The sequence below is a fragment of the Tursiops truncatus genome, chromosome 21, assembly GCF_011762595.2.
Source record: "Tursiops truncatus isolate mTurTru1 chromosome 21, mTurTru1.mat.Y, whole genome shotgun sequence".
Taxonomy (NCBI): domain Eukaryota; kingdom Metazoa; phylum Chordata; class Mammalia; order Artiodactyla; family Delphinidae; genus Tursiops; species Tursiops truncatus.
In genome coordinates, this window is record NC_047054.1 from 12,759,163 (window position 1) to 12,777,092 (window position 17,930).

The 17,930-nt window shown below is 46.5% G+C and overlaps 1 protein-coding gene across 3 annotated transcripts in view; it reads right to left on the reverse strand.

The window, feature by feature from the left end:
* The window catches only part of IRF2 (interferon regulatory factor 2), an 84,851-nt gene that overhangs the window by 35,891 nt on the left and 31,030 nt on the right, over positions 1-17,930 (reverse strand). For all 3 annotated transcript variants that reach the window (XM_019921410.3, XM_019921411.3, XM_019921412.3), the window contains one exon: positions 4,891-4,986. In XM_019921410.3, the coding sequence (XP_019776969.1) occupies positions 4,891-4,977 (87 nt within the window). In that variant the 5' untranslated portion in view covers positions 4,978-4,986. The remainder of the gene's footprint in view (positions 1-4,890; positions 4,987-17,930) is intronic.

Consider the following 17,930-nt stretch of genomic DNA (forward strand, 5'->3'; position numbering starts at 1 on the left):
GGCGTTGCTCTGCGTAGACTCTGTGACATCAGGCTGGGCCATGAGAATCCCAAGCGCCGGGTCCCCACCCCTGGTGTCTACACACGGCGTGCACGGAAGGACTAAATGCAGTAGCGGAGCTACTCATGTTTAGATACATAGAGACCTCTGCCCACCTGCAGGCAGGAGAGAGAAGCCCGGCTCGAGCTGAGAAGACGAGATGATCTTGAGCAAAGCAGAGCAAACACAGCTTGGCCCCAAAGGGAAACTAGTCCTCTTATCTCCCTGTGCCTCTTCACTCCCCCAGTATTTACAAGATGTTCCGATGTCGTTTGCTATTTTTGTTTGGACTTCTTACTTTGTTCCGAGATGACCTGATATTTACACAAGCACAAGCCTGCTCTCAAAGTGCAGAGCAGGAAAAGGTCGGGAGCTACCTGATGATCTCCCAGGCTTGGGGAGGGGCCTTGGTGCCTGGTCCAGGCAGATCTCCGGTAAGAAATAAGAACGTCAATAACCAGGGTTGGGGGGCTTCCCTGGTGGCGCAGTGGTTAAGAATCCACCTGTCAATGCAGGGGACGTGCAGACCTGGTCCGGGAAGATCCCACGTGCTGCGGAGCAACTAAGCCTGTGAGCCGCAACTACTGAGCCCACAAGCCACAACTACTGAAGCCCGTGCACCTAGAGCCTGTGCTCCACAACAAGAGAAGTCACCGTAATGAGAAGCCCGTGCACCACAACGAAGAGTAGTCCCTGCTCGCCGCGACTACAGAAAGCCCGCGCGCAGCAACGATGACCCAACGCAGCCAGAAATAAATAAATTAAACAAAACAAAAAAAAACCAGGGTGGGAATCAATCGGAGCGACGAGAAAAACGGTGAACCTGAATGCGACCACCTCCTTCCTTCCTCAAGAAACAGCCCAGGGAAACCACAAGCAAAAATGAGGACAAATCCAGAACTGAGCTGGTCTCTTCAACAAGCCAATGGAGAGACGGAAAAAAGGGAGAGCGCACCATTCACAGTCAGGAACCAAACACAACCTGCGCACATTCTTTGGCTTCTGATTGAACAAATCAATTGTAAAAAGATAGCTGGGGAATACCCAAGGCATTCTGAATATGAACAGGGCAGTAATGACATTTTAAGTGACGATTACTTACGATTAATTTACGATTACCTATAGTGGTACTGTGGCTCTGTAAGAAACCTTCTTGGATCTTACAGATGTACAGGTCAGGGAGCTGCTTTACCACACACCCCACAGATCCTTTTTAAATGTTAATGATTGTTCAATCTAGATGTGAGTTTTAAATCTAGATGGGAATTTACTGCGCTATTCTTCCTAGTCATTAGATCATTCAAGCACACTATGTCTATTTGCAAATATTCATAATAAAAAGTAACTGGCCCAAGCCACGACCCCTTTCAAGAACTAGTTCTAATATTGCTTTGCCAAACTTCCTCACCGCTCCTCCAGAGGAACCCAGAGGACCCGTTCCACCACCCTCCACCCCTCATGTATTGAAAGGAGGAGGTGGAAACAAATTTAAGGCATTAATTAACCACCTATTTGTCTCTTACTAAGAATGCACTGGGTTTGACGGTGTCCCCATTTGAGAGACACGTGACAGCTGCCAACCCCGTGTTCTTAAGTCTAATTATCTTAACAGAACAAAAACAGAGTCACAGATGTTCCTCCCCTTCAAGCGCCCATCATTCATCCATTCATTCTCAGCACGATGTTACCCCCTGGGTGTCAGGCACGAGGCCTGGCACTGAGCTCGCAGCAACAATCAAGACAGCCCTGGTACCCGCCCTCTGGCACGGCCAGCCTGGAGTGCCTCACCGTGAGGACCGACACTTGGAACACAGCTAAGGCACAAGTGAATGACAAAGTGCCGCAGACAGCACAGGTGTTCCAGGAGTCACAACAGGCTCCAGTGGGAGAAGAGAATTTGGAATGGCCTCAAACCACCAAAACACAAACAGGGATTCTTTTTTTTTTTCTTTGCGGTACGCGGGCCTCTCACTGTTGTGGCCTCTCCCGTTGCGGAGCACAGGCTCCGGACGCGCAGGCTCAGCGGCCATGGCTCACGGGCCCAGCCGTTCCGCGGCATGTGGGATCTTCCCGGACCGGGGCACGAACCCGTGTCCCCTGCATCGGCAGGTGGACTCTCAACCACTGCGCCACCAGGGAAGCCCACGAACAGGGATTCTTAGGCTTATGAATGGGCAGGAAATAACAGTAGGGTCTGAGTGAAATATTTCTGTGGACAGACGAACGCCAGCCAGCCTGAGTTGGCAGAAACCTATAAATAGATGCCCTGGGGAGGTGTGGGTACGGAGAGGAAATGCCCTGAGGCCACCTGAGGTCTACATGGACAGGCACGGCTCTGTCCACATTGGGCGCTCAGGCAGCCCACAAGCTCCTGGGACAGCGCCGTCCTGAGTGGTGCCGTGTGCTGTAGCCACAGCACACCCTCCTTGCTTCAGCCTGGCCCACACCCAGCCCAGCAGAGGACAAGGGGACAGTCTCCTGTCCCTCTGGACCAGGGAAGGGAACTCACGAGCCAAGAGCCGGAGAGGGGTCAAGTGCTCACTTGCACCAAGAGGCATCCATTCACTTTCTGGTCCTCTATCCGAAAAACACGGGCACAGTGGCCGGAGGAAAAGGTGTCTCAGTGCAGAGTACCGGTGAGGAAGCTACCCTGCGAGGATGTGTAAGTTCCCTACAGCCGTCGTAACAAACTGCCACCCGCTGGGCGGCTTTACCACCACAGAAACGGATTCGACCACAGTTCTGGAGGCCAGCAATCCAAAAGCAAGAGGGCAGCAGGGCTGCGTTCCCTTCAAACGCTCTGAGGACAATCCTCCCTTGCGTCTTCCCGCTTCCGGCGGTTCCAGGTGTTCTTGGCTTGTGGCTGCATCACTCCAGTCTCCGCCTCCTCTTCTGTGGATGTGTGTCTCCTCTTCTGTGTCTTGTAAGGACCCTCGTCGTTGGATTGGCCCAGCGGGATAATCCAGGATGATCTCATCCGCAAATCCTTATGTTAATTACACCCCCAAGACTCTTTTTTCCAAATAAGTTCACATCCACAAGTTCTGGGGCTCGGGATGCGGACCTATCTTTTGAGGGGGCCGCCATTCAACCTACTACAGAGAACAAACTGTAGCACGTCAAGCACCCACCTGGTGCAGGAGACGCAGTGACACTGTGAGCGCGCCACTGCATTGAGCCAGCCAAAACGGGTGGGTGGGTTTTAAAAAAAGAAAAAGCAAGAGCAAACTTACTTCTCTTCGGAAATCAGCAACATCTGCTTTAATTTCACACCCTAAATCAATAATAGGCAATGTTACTTTGTACTTCACAATAGAATCCTACTAAACCTACAAGCCTTGGTTTCCTCGTCTGCAAAATGGAAAAAATAACAGCATCTACCCCATAGTGGGGATTATGGGAGTGAAGGTACGATCTTGCACAGAGAAGGGCCTGCACTCCATAAATTAGCTTTATCATTATCACTATCGTTATTCTTGTCCTTGAGGACCCTATGTCTCTTCAACTCTCCTTTGACTATCATCTCCCCTTTACTGACACCTCTGCATGCGCCCCTGCTAACCCAGCAGGACGAGGGGCAACCCGACTTCTCGTCTGTTTCTTTGCAACAGGCTAATTACAAAGCCCCTCCAGGATATAAACCTAAAACACTATAGACATTGCAAGCCTGGAAAAATATATTGTTTGCCATTAGACCTTAAAATACATGACAGGTCACGTGAAGTGAGCATACGCTTTACTTAAAGTATGTCTGTTTACTTCTACCCCATCTTGTTTCAGAAGGGACTCAGATCCATTCAAATACATACACTGTTACACTTAAAATAAGTGAAAAAATAGGTAAATGAGGGGAAAAGAACAAGAAGAAATAAGATTTGAGAGATAACTGAAAAAATAAAATGAAGCAAGGAGTAACATTATTTAAAAAAAAAAAATGCTGCAATATTTTGTACACTTGTTAGGAGTGGCCACAATCTGGCTCGAAACTCTGGAGCACGTGATACAAAGGTAAAGGCTGACCTGCTAAATTATTCATCGTGTCCTTAAGATTAAAAACGCAGGGAGGAGGCAGAAGAGGAAAAAGACATTTGCTCCGAAGAACTGCAATTCCTGGTAGTGCGAGAGCAATCTCTCTCTCGGGCCATCTTAGAGAAAGCATGATGTATTCGTTGCTTTTCTAGATTTTAACTAAATGTTTTCAGGTGGTCTTTACTTTTACATCCAATGTCTTCCTGATTCCGCCCATGAGAGGCAGGATCAACTAAACAGAGTTTTCAGGTTGATAAAAGTAAGGAAGTATTTATGTATAGATAGGGGGTGTAAATGATGCAATACTGCTTTTTTAGGACAGGGAGGCACACAAACAGGATTCCATGATAAAAATAAAACCATTTTTTAAGACAAAAACAAAAGTTTTCTTTACATAAAGAGATACTGAAAAGAAAATCAGTATGCTCCATTCCCAGCAGAAAGCCCTACAGGTTCCATGTCCTCTAATCCTCGAAAACCAGAAGCAAGAACGGAATTTAGAGAAGGAAAAGGGTAAGAATTACTGAACAGAAATACAGCAAGAAGCTTCCCATCAACAGTCATCCACGAGACCAGAGCCTTACCTCGGGGTCGAGGCTACAGTCTGAGAGGATGATAAGTCTTCCGTGTATGATAATTTCATATTTTCACGATCCTTTTTGCTTGGTTGTTTTTTGTAAATAATAAGCATAATATTTTGGACACGAAGAACAGTTTCACTTGCGGTGATCCACAGGCACCGGCTTAGTCAGGGTCTCTCTCACACAGATACACACACGCATGCGCATACAAGCAGACGCGCACACACACATGCGCACTTACCTTGTTAAGCCACTTCAGCCCTGGTATCGTGTTTGAGTTGATCTGTTCTTCCAGCCACGGGCGCATGCGCATCCTCTCCACCGGCATGGTGCCCTTCTGCAGAAGAGAAGCAACACATCAGGCATTTCTGCTACCCACTGTCATGTCTGCACCGTGAAGTCTGACACCCCTGCCTGATCCTCTTCTATTTTCCTCTTCCTCAAAACCGGACAGCTTATGGGGGCTGGGGGGCCCTGAGAGCTTATCAGGGGATTTGCCCTAGAGCCCCCCACCCCTGCTTGAGTGCGGTGCTCATTCCCCAGAGGCCGTCTCGGTGGGGTGGTGGTGCAGGCCACCCCTGCTCTCAGCTGAGAGGGTCCCATGACGCAGAAACTCGGCCAGTCACAGGGCCCGGACGCCTAACGCTGGGCTGTGTTTACGGCAGGTACCTTCAGTGTATCAGGTACTCAGAGGACCAGGGCCTGACAAATACCTTTGGGTATTATCCTTCCAAGAGCCGAGGGTGGACAGAGTAACCAAGTCATTCCTCGAGGGTATCTGGGTAACAGACGCGCGTCGAAGCCCCGGCATGGGCACTTGCAAGCGCTTACGGAATCAATTCACGCGGTTCCAAGGCCTTTCACCCACTGGCCACCCCTCCTGATGTCGTCTGTCTCCCTGCAGAGTGCACCAGCCTCTAGCTCTGGCTTCAGCATCGCTCTGACGTGAAAGCATCTCTTTTTTTTTTTAGTACTTTTTTTTAAGGTTAATTAATTAATTAATTAATTGATTTTATTGGCTGAGTTGGGTCTTCCGTTGCTGTGCGCTGGCTTTCTCTAGTTGCAGCGAGCGGGGGCTACTCTTCGTTGCGGTGCGAGGGCTTTTCATTGCAGTGGCTTCTCTTGTTGTGGAGCACAGGCTCTAGGCACGCAGGCTTCAGTGGTTGTGGCACACGGGCTTCAGTAGTTGTGGCACGTGGGCTCAAGAGCGCAGGCTCAGTAGTTGTGGCACACGGGCTTAATTGCTCCGCAGCATGTGGGATCTTCCTGGACCAGGGCTCGAACCCGTGTCCCCTGCATCGGCAGGCGGACTCTCAACCACTGCGCCACCAGGGAAGCCCGAAAGCATCTCTTATTTGGAGTGTTCCCTCAAGGGTCTTTCCTCACTGCCATCAGCCTCCTCTGGCCTGGGGTCGCCTGTCCTCCACCAGCCCACATAACACCTCTCTCTCCTCCTTCCAGATGCATTTCTAGACAGTCTTTCCCTTGTCCACCTAAATACACCCAGAGCGGGGTCACTAACACAGTGCCGTCTATCACTCATCTTCAGCCTCTTTACACGGAAGTTTAAATTCGATGCAGGATTCAAAAGCAGAGACAATGGCAACCAAGCATCCCTTCCACAGGACTTCGTGCACAGCGGGACATCATCCTCTTTTCAACCCTGGGCTGCCTCATCTTTCCTTTATTCATTTTCTCCTCCAAAAACGAGCTCTGAGTATTCTATTCAGATGACTTCAGGCTGAGATGGTCAAAGTCTCAGTAATCTCCTCGTCCAGCTCACAAAGGCCTTCCCGTCTCCCCTACATGCAGCTGCTCCGCCACCTGGGGCCCCGCCCTCTGCCTGTAGAGCCTAATTCAATTCTGGAACTAAATCCTAGCCCCTGCCTTTCCCTTGGCCCTCTGCCCCACTTCTGACCTACTCGCTGTCTCAGACGCCGCCTGCCGCTGCCTCTCTGTTCCTCCTTCCTGGCCTTGCCAATCCCCAGCAGTCCTCCAAGATGCAGCCTCCGCCCTCCTCCACCATGAGGCCCCCCCTGACGCTCCAGCGGAAGGAAGCCGTCCCCCTCCAGGCCCCACAATACCCAGGGATCCAGTACTGCTCATTTGAAAATCGAACATTGCGTCAGGGCAGCTATTCCAATGTTGTCTTTCTTCTTATCTAACTCTTATCTTAAATGCAAACTTTTCAGCTGTGCTCAGCCTCTCTTCCTAACCAAGTGTAAATTCGCTGGGAGTAGGAGCTCTACCTCTTCTAGGTCTTTGGCTAATCCTACAAAGCCTAAATGCGGCCGTCCCCCCACCCCGCCCCCTCCGAGATGTGCAATACAAGGACCAAGCCAGTTCTGAAGATCAGGCAAGGTGCCGTCACCATGGCAGGCTGGCCCCGCCCACTCATCTGGTGGCTTCAGGAGTGACAGGAACTGCAGGGACAGTCCAAAAGGACATGGAACGGCCACAGGGAGCCCCCAACACAGCTGCTCTGAGTGGGTCTCAAGTTGTTCCACTCACTCGCTCTTTCACCCACCCACTCAAAGATCATATATCAAGAGTGATGTTCCAGGAGTAGGAAGAAAGAAGACAGTCCCTGCCATCTAGGGACTCCCAGTCTAGCGGGAGACAGGGGAGAAGATAATTCCCACAGCCCACGGAGCATCCTGTGTCCAGGATGATAAGAGGAGTTATGGAGAGTTCTGGGAGCGTCAGGAAAAGCTGTCCACATTAGATGCACTGGGTGAGTGTGCACTGTAAGGGCTCTGCCCAGTCAATCCGATCAGATCCTCCTTCTTGAGAAGATCTTAAGACACAGAAAGGGCGCAGCTAAGTCAGGGCAGTAGGAAGAGGAGCTACGTAGTGACACGCGCTTCCGAGGGGACAAGATGACAAGCTCAGCAACACGGAAACATGCCCCTGCTTCCAATCTGTCATTATAATAACATATTCCTCCCCTATTTTTTTTTTTTTTTTTTTGCGGTACACGGGCCTCTCACTGTTGTGGCCTCTCCCGTTGCAGAGGCGCAGGCTCAGCAGCCATGGCTCACGGGCCCAGCTGCTCCGCGGCATGTGGGATCTTCCCGGACCGGGGCACAAACCCGTGTCCCCTGCATCGGCAGGCGGACTCTCAACCACTGCGCCACCAGGGAAGCCCCCTCTCCTATTTTTTTTCACAGACAACCCATTTGGAAAAAACGGTCACCTGAAATAGTTCAAAAAGCTTTCTGATCCGAGTAGGGAAAACTCTATTATCAAGGGCTTCACTTATTTCAGGTTCTATGGTGTTGCTGCTTTTAACGGCTAGGACATCCCCGATGATACACAATGAAAGGTAACCCTTTTACCCGGAGGCACGTCCTCTGTCTTACTTGATTTTACAGCCTGCTCCCCCGCCCCCTGCGACAAACACACTGAACAGGTAATGAATTACCAGTGGTCTCGCCACACAACCCAGAATAAAAAGGTTGCCATTTGACATAGATTTCTCATGACTCTCAAGTATGCATCCTCCGGTGAAAGAAAGGAAAGGCAGAATTCTACATGCAGCCAGCACCAGAAACTCATGCCTACGTGGCATGTGTTTTCTAGCTTCTATCAGTGAAATTCAAGATGATAGACTGGTCTTCCTTCTTTAAGGCAAGTTTCCCATGGGCAGCAACACCCAGGCCAGCGTTGCTTGAACAGAGCTGAAGAAGGCATGGAACTCGGTAGAGAAGACAAAGAGGTGCTATTTTTGCCAAGAGGACCAAAATACACCAGAAATCGGGACGCTCGTGTTCCAGTCCTGGCTTTGTCATTACCACTGTGTGTCCTCGGGCCAGTCACTCAATCTCTCTGGTGGATACTTTGATCATCTAGAAAAAGGAGAGGTTTCACAAAGATAATTTCTGAGGTTATCTGTGATTCTAGGAATCCGTTGGTAACATGAAGGCTCATAATCTGATTTATCTTTTCTGTAAGCTTCATTTCTTGTACACTGTGCTGTTTTTAAAAGTGAAATGCTTAAATTTATGGTTCTATAAACCTAAAATATGAAGCTTCTACCCTCAAGCCTGACTTTGGAAAATCAGCTATCCTTACATCTTGGAGATTTCGGGCTGGGATCATCTTCAAAACCATGGCATTGGCTACAAATCAATTCAGTACGTGGCAAGTATTCAGAATATTACTGGCACCAGGGCTGCTCCATAAAGGCACGTGAGCTGTTCACTGTGATACACAGGACATAAATCGCATCCCCCGTGAAGCTGACCATGCTAACTGTGGTCCTGAGTAGTGTCATTAACAGTGATCTTGAATTCTAACTTAAATAACTGAGGTTCGGGTGTTGGAATAGTAACAGCAATGGCTACTACTACTGAGCACTTCCTACATGCCATGCATGAAAACCAGGGTTTTCTGGGAGCTTCTCACTTCTCTTTTAACCCTAGGAGGTAGGGACTTTATTACCCCCTATTTCAGATGAGGGGATAGGTTGGGGAACTGCCCAAAGGCAACCTGCTGGTCAGTAGGAGAGCCCAGACTCTCGTTCAGGTCTGTCTGCAAATCCCCAGACTCAGAAACCGTAATGCCTGCCTTACTCTCACTTCAGAAGTATTCAGTTATGATGGTCTTTTAACTGTTCTACTTATGGAGGTATTCCCAAGCCCTCCCTGTTTTGCATACCACTGATGTATCAGTCATCCTAAAATACCACTTAAATCATGTTAGTGTTCTGTATTACAGACTTCTAAACATCTCTGCTAGATTTTAGATAATAAAATCCTTGGCTGACGGGGTGCTGCTTCTGGTAACGGCATGGTAGGTAATTCAGACCTAACTCTCCTGGTGAATAACTAAGAAACCTAAACAAAGTGTGTGTTTTTTGTTTTGTTTTGTTTAGCAGCATTGGGTCTTTGCTGCTGTGCGTGGGCTTTGTCTAGTTGAGGCGAGCGGCGGCTACTCTTCACTGTGGTGCGCGGGCTTCTCATCACAGTGGCTTCTCTTGTTGCGGAGCACGGGCTCTAGGCGTGCGGGCTCAGTAGTTGTGGCACGTGGGCTCAGTACTTGCGGCTCGTGGGCTCTAGAGCGCAGGCTCAGTAGTTGTGGCACATGGGCTTAGCTGCTCCGCGGCATGTGGGATCTTCCCGGACCAGGGATCGAACCCGTATCCCCTGCATTGGCAGACGAATTCTTAACCACTGTGCCACCAGGGAAGTCCCACAAAGCTTGGTTTTAAAAATATGTTTAGAAACATCAGAGAACTAAGATGGTAGTAAAGAATTAGGAGGGCAAGATCTGGGAGAAGAAAGAAACCCAGGATGGTAAGCCTGATGTTTGGGGCATCTGCCGAATCCGGAAGAGGAGGCTTTAGGGCATCAAAGCTGAGCAGAGCTGTTGACACATTCAGTGACCAGGGGAATAAGACCTGAAGCTAAAGAAAAGGGAGTCCTGGAAACCTCCCTCTTTCCAAACATGCAAGCTTTGTAAGGGATAAAACTAAATGGAAATAGACTAACCTCAAAGACTGAAGCCCAGCTTTGATTAAGCTCAATCCTTGACCAAATTAAAATGATCTGGAACTACCAGAAGTTAAGTTAAATCATATCTTGAGGAAAGATGACATTATCCTAAGATTCATATTCTCTCTGCTGTTTTTCAGATACAATGGCCAGCATTCAATCAATACAGCTAGGAATACAAGGCTAAAAGACAAGAAAATAGAAAACCAAGGGAAGTAATGAACAATAGAAGTGGACCAATAGGGATACATACACAGATTTTATACAGATATAATGAATATACACATACCGAATGTTTCCAGACGTAATCTTTAAAACAGCTATGCCTAATACATTCAAGGAAATAAAAGGCAAGATGGAAAATTTTTTCAGAGAACTGGAGACTATAAAACAATAGAAATTCTACAACTAAAGTATAAATAATTAAAATTAAGAACTCGATGGATGGGTTCACCAATAGATTAGACATCACCAGGGGAAAAAACAGTGAACCAGAAGAGAGGTCACAGTGAAACAGACAGAATGAAGCACTGAGACAAAAAAGTGGAACATGTAAAAATAGACCTAAAATCCATAAAAGACTGTATTTTAGACCTAAAAAGGTCTAAACATGGGTAGTTGGAAGTTCCACAAAGATAAGAGAAAGAATGAAGCAGGAGCAAAATTTGAAGAGACAGTGATCAATGACCACCTAACCACAGGTTTAATACTCACTACAGACCCCAAACTGGCAACTATAAATAAAACCACACCTGGGTATACTGTAGCACACTTGGTGAAAACCAAAAGCATAGAGAAAAATCTTAAAAACAGCCAGAGGAAAAACAGGCTCATGACCTTCAAAAACCAAAAAACACAAAACCCAGAAGGCTTACAGTGACTCCTCAACAGAAACAATGGAGAACAGAAGACAATGGAAAGATGCCTTTAAAGCACCCAAAGAAAATAATTGCTATTTTAAACTGTTACATACAGTGTGAAAATTTCCTTCGGGAACGAAGAGGAAATAAAGGCATCTTCACTCAGAGGAAAACGTAGAGAATTTCTACCAGAAGCCCCACAGCGCATCAGTTCCCAGTTACAGCTCACAGGAGATAAGCCACAACTGGGTAACAGGGAAAGCAAAGGGATGGGAGCTGAGTTGCTAAGCACAGGGCCTAACTTTGAGGCTGTGTCACAGAAGCCAATCACAGCAGTGCTCAGTGCCATCTCTTCTGCAGCTGCATCATTTGTTTTAAACATGCCTGTGCAGGCTCCTGTCACCTAATAGTTCTCCCCACATAGCCATGTGTCACCCCTCGTATCAACCTACATCAATGTTACCCTCCCAGCAAAAGCCAGCTCAAGTCTATTTTCATCCATTAAACCTTCTCTCACAACTCTAAGCACTGGACCCTATCCTCCTGTGGATGTGCTGTCTGCAGTATCCAGTCATCCAGTGTACCAGCAAATATTTATTAAATACACGTTATTACAAGGAACTGTGCTAAGTGCTGTGGAGGATTCAAAGACGTGTAAGACAGGATCGCTACCCTCAAGGAATTAATAAATTACCTGGGGGCATGAGACATAAATCATATAAAGCTAACTGATAATACTATAATTATAATAATAAAAGACTGCAATAGAGATCCGAAGGCAGTATATGATTAATTGCCAACTAGGTGAACTCGTTCATAAATCATTATTAGATGAGTTCGTAAGCGAAAGCTTTATGGTAAAGGAAGAGCTTATAAGGTAGGGAGGGATCACGTCGGCAGAGAAAAGGCTGCAGGTCAAGTTAGGCAAGGTAAAGGCTGGTACTAATGGCCAAAGCAGAACTGAGGAAGATGTCTCTGCTGATGTGGGCAGAGCAACTGATGCATGTACCAACATGGGGGAAGCTTCATACGAGCCAGCCAGCGTGTGAGAAGCACAGACTGGATAGTGTACAAATATCATCACTAACCCTCACAGCAGCCCTACTCAGTTAAATATTATTATCCCCATTCTAGAGATGAGAAAAAGGATAGCTTGAAAAGGTAACTTTAAAAAAAGAAAAAAGTGTCCAAGTCACACAAGCCCCCAGATGGGGAACCAAGATTTGAGCCCAGGTCTTTCTGGAGGGTCTCCAATGCCCAGCTAGATACTCAGCTTGTTTACGGGGGCTACTAAAAAGCTCTGAATGGCCTCGTTTCTTCATGAACCAAGCTGCACTCTATGCAAGAACACGTGGAGGCAAGGAAGCCAGTAGCCAGAGCTACAGCTCTGTCCAGGATGGTGGCTATGGGAACACGCAGGAAAAGAAAAACGCACGCACAAGTGGCAATACATTTGTAGGAATATAATAGCAATTTTTAGTGGTGATTTTTCCTGAATATGCAGTAATCCTTCCCAAAATATAAGTTCCTCTTACATAACATCCTACACTCCCCACACTGACTTTTGTGTACCTTTTTGAAAAAATAAGAATTTCAGTTTAAAATTATGTGAATTGAGAGGAAGCTGTAGTTGAAAACTGAATATCACCACCACCACCATTCTCATCATCACTCTCTTTAACCCCATCACATTGGCTCAGGCCCTTATTAAGAATGGGATACCAATGCTTTTCATGCACTATTTCATTCCATCTTCAAACAATCTATACGAGGTATAGTATCTTATCTCCATCTCTACAGATGAGGAAACGAAGCTACTTCCCAAGATGCAGAGCTGTCAAGTGGTAAAGCTAAGATTCAAACCCAGATCTTCCTGACTGGAAGAATATGCCCGAAACCTCTAAAACAGTTTTTATTCCAAACATCCAGTAGCAACCCATTAGAGGGTCAGGAAATCAGTTTATTGGATGAAGATCTGAATTACAGGATGAAGATAAGCACTTTAATGTATGAGACTACAGAACAGAAACTATGAGAGTTCCCCAAATAACAGTAAGCATTGTTTCATTAAACTTTTGTTTCAACTTTATATTATTATATTGGTACTGTGGCCAAAAAAGTATAAAAAGCATCGTACTGTGCTAGACTGGTTCCCAGCTGTGTGTACAGATGTGTGTGAGCATGTGGATGGTGGGGGAGGCAGAGGTCATGGTGGAAAGTAGAAAACGGAAGAGAAGGAAATAGAAGAGAAGAAGTGGCAAACCCTTACAGCGGTAACTGACTCCCAGGAGACAAGTGAAATGTACGAGCAAAGTTCAACAGCATGTGCTTGGCATGAAAATACCATGTTCAGAGCTAAGATGAAAGGACTCTGCATTATGGAGGGGGCCTGAGACTTACCCATTTGGCTATACTTAATACTTCTCTGCCTACAATATTCAAATCACGCTACATACTCTGGTGGGACCGTAGGGCCAAGTCAACAATTAGCAGTCAGGAAATCTGAAAGACATTCAGCATTCGGATGGAGCGCTCGACGCAGAAAAAAGCTTGCCTCTCGGCATAATATTATCCACACCAATGCAAAACCAATTTTAAAGTTTTGTTAAACTTCAGGAGAGTTAGTAGGTAATGGAAATCAATTGTATGCTATCCATTGTATCACGGATGTAATTTCATGCACTTACTGTTTTACTTTATTGAACGTTAAAAAGACACGTCATAGATTCAAGTATTTTAGTCTCTAGCCCCGTGTTTCTCAGGTTTTAAGCAATTCAACCATGAATTCCCTTATTATATGGATTTTTCAGGAACCCAACCTTGAATGATGTGGCAGGATTGCTATAAATAGCTCAATATGTCATAACCCAGTATGGCTCAGTATATCATAAGCATACTTTGCTATATTTTCTTTTCACCTATACCAGCATCCCAAAACTGCCTGTGCAGCATTATTACCTGGGGAATCAAAAAAAAAAAGGTTCCCTGGCCCCATCCTAGAACTACTGAATAAGAATCTCCAGGGTTTAAGAATCAGTTATTTTTTATTATCCTAGGATAACTGTTATGTAGCTAAGTGTAGGTATCACTGCCATTTAGTATCATTAGCCAATGGCCTTCCATGTCTCGTATGTTTCATGAATATCTCCAGTTGAGTCATGGGAAAACAGGGAGGCCGATGGGGAATAGATTTCACCATGAATGGAATACAAATGCATATGAAATTAAAAGTCTAAATACTTCTAAATACCACAGAAACAGTTTCCCATACTGAGAATCACCCAGACTATAGTTTTTGCATATTTGCCATTCTACCCACAATTTTCTTATTAGGCGTGTTTTCTATACCCTTTTAGAAGACATTACCATAGCTCCTTTACAAAAATTTCCCTGTCTCTGACCACAGTCTACCCTGGTACCTGAAACAGTACGATTTAGCCTCTGAATCACAACCATAAGCTGACAGAGAAATTGACTTATGGCCTCCACACGTGTGCTAGAAAGACACCAAAATATCTCTGGCTTTCAGTACTGCAGGTGAGCCAACGGTCATTCTAGAAAACAGTTCTCAACGCAGCCTAAAGAGAACAGAAGTTCTCTACCCAGGGAGTCAGCCTTAGAAACATATGGCACACGCTGCATCTGTGCATCTGCACTTTTCCAAGAGAGGGTCCAACTTTGCCCTTCAGGCTCCACTTCCCCGCTTCCTCTCCCTAGTATGTCCACTCTCTGGTCCCACTCTTCCCAAACACAGCTGCCCAACCACTTTACTACATATGGGTCTCTCCCTCTTGTTTGTTCCGGTGGCAAAAATTCAGGACTGGGCTACCCTGTCATAATAATAATAATAATGCCATTAGAGATTTATGGTTTATCACCTCACCAGAGCTTTCAAAAAGTCTCTGCAGGTCTTTTTTTTTTTTTTTCTTCTTCTCCCTCATCAGTGCTTCCTGTTCCCCATGGGAGCACTTTCAGATTTTTCCAACCTCACTTCCACACTCATCAATCCCAGCAAATGATCTTGTCTCCAGCTCCAGAGAAAAACAGAGGCCACCACTCTTCTTTCTGAATGTCTGACTCCCTTCCTTCTTCAAACTTATCTGTGACCGCCTTTTGTCCTTCTACAGACCACTCTGCAACAGGGAACGTGGAAGGTTTAAGAGGAGAAATACTTTGTATGATCATCTTTGGGCCCATCCATGTTGCTGCAAGTGGCCCGGAGATGGTCATACTGAGAGAAGTAAGTCAGACAGAGAAAGACACATATCATATGATATCACTTACTTGGGATCTAAAAAAATGATACAAATGAACTTATTTACAAATCAGAAATAGACTCACAGACACAGAAAAGAAACTTATGGTTACCAAAGGGATAGTGGGGTGAGGGGAGATAAATTGGGAGTTTGGGATTAACATATACACACCACTGTATATAAAACAGATAAACAACAAGGATTTCCTGTATAGCACAAGGAACTATATTCAATATCTTGTAATAACCTATAATAGAAAAGAATTTTTTTAAGTATATATATATGTATATATATATATGTAAGCTGAATCACTTTGCTGTACACCTGAAACTAACATGATATTGTAAACCAACTATACTTCAATTTTCAAAAAACGAGAGGAGAAATACTGAGATTGGTTTCAGGTCTTCTGAATTTGAGATATCTTTGGGATAGCCCAAGAGACGTTGGATGGGCAATTAGATATCTGAGGCCAGAGCTCAGGAGAAAGGTCTTGCCTGGCAGTAGTCAGGCACCCCTTTATAGACTGTTCACATGCCATCTCTTCCACAAAGCACACCCTGGCCAATTCACAACTGCCCTTGAATCCATGAAACACACTGCCTCTGGGCTTCCCTGGTGGCGCAGTGGTTGAGAGTCTGCCTCCCGATGCAGGGGACGCGGGTTCGTGCCCCGGTCCGGGAAGATTCCACATGCCGCAGAGCGGCTGGGCCCGTGAGCCATGGCTGCTGAGCCTGCGCATCCGGAGCCTGTGCCTCTGCAACGGGAGAGGCCACAACAGTGAGAGGCCCGCGTACCGCAAAAAAACCAAAAAAACCACACTGCCTCTAACACGCATCTTATGCTGCCTTACATTCTTTGCTGCAATTTTATGTGCCTTTCTCCACTGAAACAAACCTCTGTTAACACTGCTACATATGTTAACATGTAGAACTAGCCAGCCTTGCACTCTGCACCCAGCAGGTAGCCAATAAATGCAGACCAGCCCTATCCAGCGATACTGGACATGTTTTATATGCACACAGCTCAGCAAGGTAGCCACTGGCCACACACTGCTACCGAACACCCGAGATGTGGCTGGCGTGAATGGGGAACCATTTGTTCCCAAAGATAGACACACAGTTTCAAGGCCGGTTCTAGTCTTTCCAAATCACAGTGAGTTGTCCAGTGCCAGGTAAAAACAAAGTATCTTCAGAAGACACCCCGGTGGGGTTCCTGAAAAGGCCAAGTTACCCACCTGAAACTGCACTATTCTGAGTTTTTAGTCAGGCCAGTTTGAATAAGGCCTGACTCACCCTCGGTAAGCTGAATTAACTTGGGGAAGCCAGCCTGATGTTAAGTGGGGGAGCTTCTGTTGTGAGCCATCCTATCCCGCCTAGACCTGCGAGCCCTGGAAAACAGGGATTGCCCAGAGTATCCCATGCCACACCACCATGACACTAACACTAGATAACAAGGATGAAGGGTTAGGCAAGTTCTAAGCTGGCCAGGGGTATTACTTCACTGGATTCACAGCAACCTTGTAAGGTAGGTACTACTAAAATCCCCATTTGATAGATGAAGAAACTGAGGCACACAAGGTTAAGTAACTTGTCCAAGCTCACAGCAGGTGGTAGAGCTCAGATTTAAACAGGAGTCCTAGGCCCTTACTTAGCCTTTGGACCATGAGGCCAAACTGGGGACCACATAAAGAGGCATTGAGAGCCCAGTGCCTCCCAGTCTCTCCCGGCACCCGCCCTAGGAGCCCTGCCAGCGGGAGCACCGCTCAGGCTGCACTCACCGGGCCTAATGAATAGAAAGCAGCGTCCCAACCTGGTTACCCAGTCCACCCCCTTCAATGCACACTTCCTGCCCCTTTTACTACCTTCCTGGCTGGTGGAAATCAGCAAGACGCACTGCATATCCTGTCCAGCTGGAGCTTTATTTTTGTAATTGGTACTAGGAAAACAGTATTTCTCTATTCCCATACTCCAAAATAAAAATATTTTTCCACTCTCTACCTCTTTACCTCCATCCCCTCTTTAGGAAGCAACAGGAAAGAATTAGAGGTTTTTTTTTAACTTGAGTCACTGGGTGTGTTCTCCAGTTGTTTCATTTTAGTCTCTGCCTCTGCCATAAAACAGGGTCACCTGGCCCCAGCACTGGCCACCTGGGTCCTAGAGGGGTCTTATAAAACCAGGCAAGGAGGAAAGTGCACCCTGCCTGTCTCTGCCTATTACTGATTCACCTGGAGAACTATTTCAGGAACACAATTAAATCCCATGGAAGCCATGGTCCACCATCTCAGAGTTAATTTCACAGGAATACTTTTGTAAGGTACTGAAAACCAATAAAGTGCTAGGCATTATGGGTATTTGTCAATTTCCACACCCTTCCGTGTGTATGAAGAGCAATCGCTTGCCTATGAGGCCTTTTTTCTCCTCCCTCATTTTTAGTTTCAGGACCTCTGAAAAGTGCCAAACCCCCAGTCCACAAATTCCACTCCAACCAGCTTCAATCTCTCAGCGCCATTGTGTCCTACACGCTCTACACCAGCTCACTTCTCTCTTGGAATTCGGGGGCCAGTTTTAAATCTACCCTTCCAAAAAAGCTTTCCCTGACCAATGCAGATTCAACTATTACCACAAGGATCATTTTGTTCACACTGATATGACAGCCCCAAGAAATATC